The following is a 3340-nucleotide window of genomic DNA, read 5'->3' as shown; positions in this document are numbered from 1 at the left end:
TCGCTTTTGTTTACTCTCTTCGTTCGATGTCAGCAGGTGGCGCACGACGAGGTGGGGACCCGGTTTTGTTTCCTCATTTTTTGTTTCCACAATGTTAATTTTGTTACGACAATGACGCAATTTCAGCCCAGGTAGGCTTTTGTTGCAAAGGAACAGAAAGGTTTTCTGATTAACGTATGATGCTACCTTTCTCATCGATTTACTCATTTCAAAATTGCAGCTTACTTTTCATGATAAACAGCCTTGAAGATATAATTTAAGTTTACAAAAATTAGTTTTATAATATCAATCAATATGGATATTACGCTTTCATACACCAACAGATATAATGTGTGAAATCAGGCTCGAATGAGTCGAATAGAAAATTGTGAAATTAGCCGATAATATCAAAAACTTTATTATCGATTCACTTGTGTGGCGTTCTTGATCAGGATCATGTATTTTTATCTTTGTATTCAAAATTGAAAAACTAGGTATATTTGTCTTCTTTATTTATTTACAAGTTACAAGCATTTTTGACATGTAAGGACCGTCGAGTTCATATCCCATCTTTCTGTAGTAATTCCTCGTTCCAACTCCTAAACAAAATCATACATATAATATTTATATTTATAATAAAAACTTAAAATGTATACCTGATATGACAGAAATCTTATGAGAACCATGCTCTTCTCTCGCTATCCTTTCTGCTTCCTCCATTAGTAACATTCCAAAACCTTGGTGTTGAAACTTTGTGGGATCACGAGCATTTACAGGAACGACACTCCCGTAAACATGAAGTTCTCTTACTATGGAGCATTTGTCTTTAAGTTCTGACCTAAGGAACGTATTTAATTAATATAATTGTGTTCTCTTTTAATAGCTGCCCGATATTTTTGACAAATTTACTCCACCTAAACGTTTCACTAGAGCATTTCCTCAGCCTTAATAAACCGACTAAGATATCTTGCATAGGATCTTCATAGGCTAAGAATGTTTCCCATCCACCATTGGCAACGTAATCGCGACGTACAAGTTCTACTTCATACGGCTTTACTTTATGATGAATTTCTTGGATGCCTACTTCTCGCGTTCGAACATCGCGGCAATCGATTCTCAAATCCTTCATTCTTGCCAATGCCAGTTCACGAAGATTTCCGCGTTCCACTCCCGAACTATACATTTAAAGTAAAACTAAACAAACGTAACAATAAATTATAATACGTATACATAAATTAGTATTACCTAACTAAAGGCATAGGTATATCTCTTTGTACACGATATACACGAGTCCAAGGTGGTATAAGAGCCAAGATACGAGCTATAAGGTCCACCAAAACGCTCGGTTGATAACTCGTATACCTTCCTGTTTTCCATAACTCATAGAGGCCTGTACCGCGTATAACTAGAGTTGGATAAATTTTCAAACCGTCTGCCCTAAAAGCAGGATTTTCAAAGAATTCCTGAAAGATATATATCCTCCTAATTAAATTAAATACAAAAGAAAAAGAATCCATAATTAATTAAAAATACAATTACAATGAACTGATTAACATCTCTTTCGATATCCACGTTTGGTAAATCCGGCATCATGTGCGCTATCACTTTAAAGCCAGTATCTTTCGACAATTGAAAACTCTCGCAAACTGCGCGGACAGTGTGTCCCCTGTTAGTATCTCGCGCTACATCTTCGTAAACAGACTGCACTCCAATTTCTAATCGAGTACACCTAAATTAAATGTACTCAATCATGAAGATCTTATTGTCATCGATTTCTAAATACACGTACCCGTAACGCAGCATGTCAGACAAATGTTTCTTAAGGCAATAGTCGGGTCGTGTCTCAATAGTAATTCCGATACATTTCGTGCGACTTCGTTCGGAGTATTTTACTGCCTCGTCGACGTTACTACTCACATGGCCAGACAGAGCGTCGTGTAAGTTTCGAATGAAATAGTCTCTGTAATCTTCCGGCAGAGACATGAATGTGCCTCCCATAACAATAAATTCAATTTTGTCCACATTATGTCCTAATTGTTTCAACTGCAATCATATTTTGTAATCATTGTTTAATAACATTCTATGCTGAAACTTCTGAGTCTACCTGTTCCACACGATGTCTTGTTTGTAAGAATGGATTATATCTAGCTCGAATGGCCCTCATAGATGTGGGCTCGTAACCGGTGTAAGATTGTGTCGAATACTCGAAATCAGAGTCAGGTCCACCAGGACAATATACACAGATATTTCCTGTCATATTGATATGAGGACACCTGTGAGGTTTGCACATTACTGCAACAACAGCTATCTGTAAATAAATTAAATTACCCATTCAATGTACATTTTTATCTACTCATGCTTCAGAGTTTATAATAATTATATCTATTAAATTTTCAAAGGAATTAAAATATAATTAAAATACTAACACCACTGGCTGTCCTAATGGGTTTCGCTTTTAATTTTGGTATCAATATATTTCTAGCCTCGACAGGCACAGCTGCTATAATATCAACCAATCTTGGTGAAGTTTCTAACCCATATTTAGAAGAGATTCGTGTTTTCAGCTTATTCAAATCAACATCTCTGTTTTCATTATGTGCTTTCAGCAGATCTTGTATAATTTCTCCTATTGTCATGACCATACGTTCTTCTTTACTCTGCTCGAATTCTGGAGATAGATACAAATAAAATAACAAAATAATTTACTGTACATCAGTTGAACAAAAATACAGAATTATCGCACTTTGTAATAATAATAAATACCTCTTTTTTTTTTAGTCATCTTAATATTTTTATATAAAAGTTATCGATGTTTCTAGCAATATCTTCTTTTGTAATGTATAAACACTTGTCAATATTAAGAAGCAATTTAACCTACGTATACTACAAGTACTACATGTGCTTGCGTTGGCTAACGTTGACCATCAGCCATGATGCCAATTAAATACTTGTGCACAGCTACAGCCACAGTTGGTCACAGACGTCACAGTCCAGTCACAGCTGACTGCAAGGTACTCTTCACACGGAGATGAAACTTCGCTCACTTCAATAATATTCTTTTTTTCACATCTGTATACAAATTTAGAAAGCAATAATCTGCAGAATATAGGCGAGAAGCGGAAAGCCCGATAGAGGGATGCTGGGAGGCTGGCTGATTGAATTAGGTATATATAGTATCAGAGTCGGTTTCGCCAGCTGAATCGAATATAGAATTTTGGCAAACTAGAATTTTATTCATTCGTCGTTTTCCTTTTGAGATTTCGTCACTGAAAATACATTATTAAGTTTTACAAACTACAGATTATCATTTATCATATATGTTTTCGAGTATATAATTCCAATGTCCAGGGATAAAGGAATA

General features: G+C 35.4%; 1 protein-coding gene across 1 annotated transcript; it reads right to left on the bottom strand.

Moving 5' to 3' along the window:
• Positions 1-470: 470 nt before the first annotated feature.
• Positions 471-3146, bottom strand: Elp3 (elongator complex protein 3). Its single transcript, XM_018025101.2, has 9 exons — positions 2743-3146; positions 2406-2647; positions 2084-2287; positions 1769-2022; positions 1519-1708; positions 1225-1442; positions 894-1154; positions 636-817; positions 471-578 (listed from the first exon to the last, which is right to left on the bottom strand). Exons 1-9 carry the CDS (start codon positions 2759-2761, stop codon positions 493-495), a joined length of 1656 nt encoding a protein of 551 aa, XP_017880590.1. The 5' UTR covers positions 2762-3146; the 3' UTR covers positions 471-492.
• Positions 3147-3340: the final 194 nt, after the last annotated feature.

This window comes from Ceratina calcarata, unplaced genomic scaffold (genome assembly GCF_001652005.2).
Source record: "Ceratina calcarata isolate Rehan_Ccalc_2016 unplaced genomic scaffold, ASM165200v1 scaffold350.2, whole genome shotgun sequence".
Classification (NCBI taxonomy): domain Eukaryota; kingdom Metazoa; phylum Arthropoda; class Insecta; order Hymenoptera; family Apidae; genus Ceratina; species Ceratina calcarata.
This window is presented reverse-complemented; position numbering and strand designations above follow the sequence as displayed.

What these genes read in the sequence shown, in the direction of transcription:
- Elp3 (XM_018025101.2), bottom strand. An exon ending in TCTGACATGCTGCGTTACGG is followed by an intron (nt 1,709 to 1,768) that starts GTACGTGTATTT and finishes CATTTAATTTAG; the next exon opens with GTGTACTCGATTAGAAATTG. An exon ending in GAGATGTTAATCAGTTCATT is followed by an intron (nt 1,443 to 1,518) that starts GTAATTGTATTT and finishes TATATCTTTCAG; the next exon opens with GAATTCTTTGAAAATCCTGC.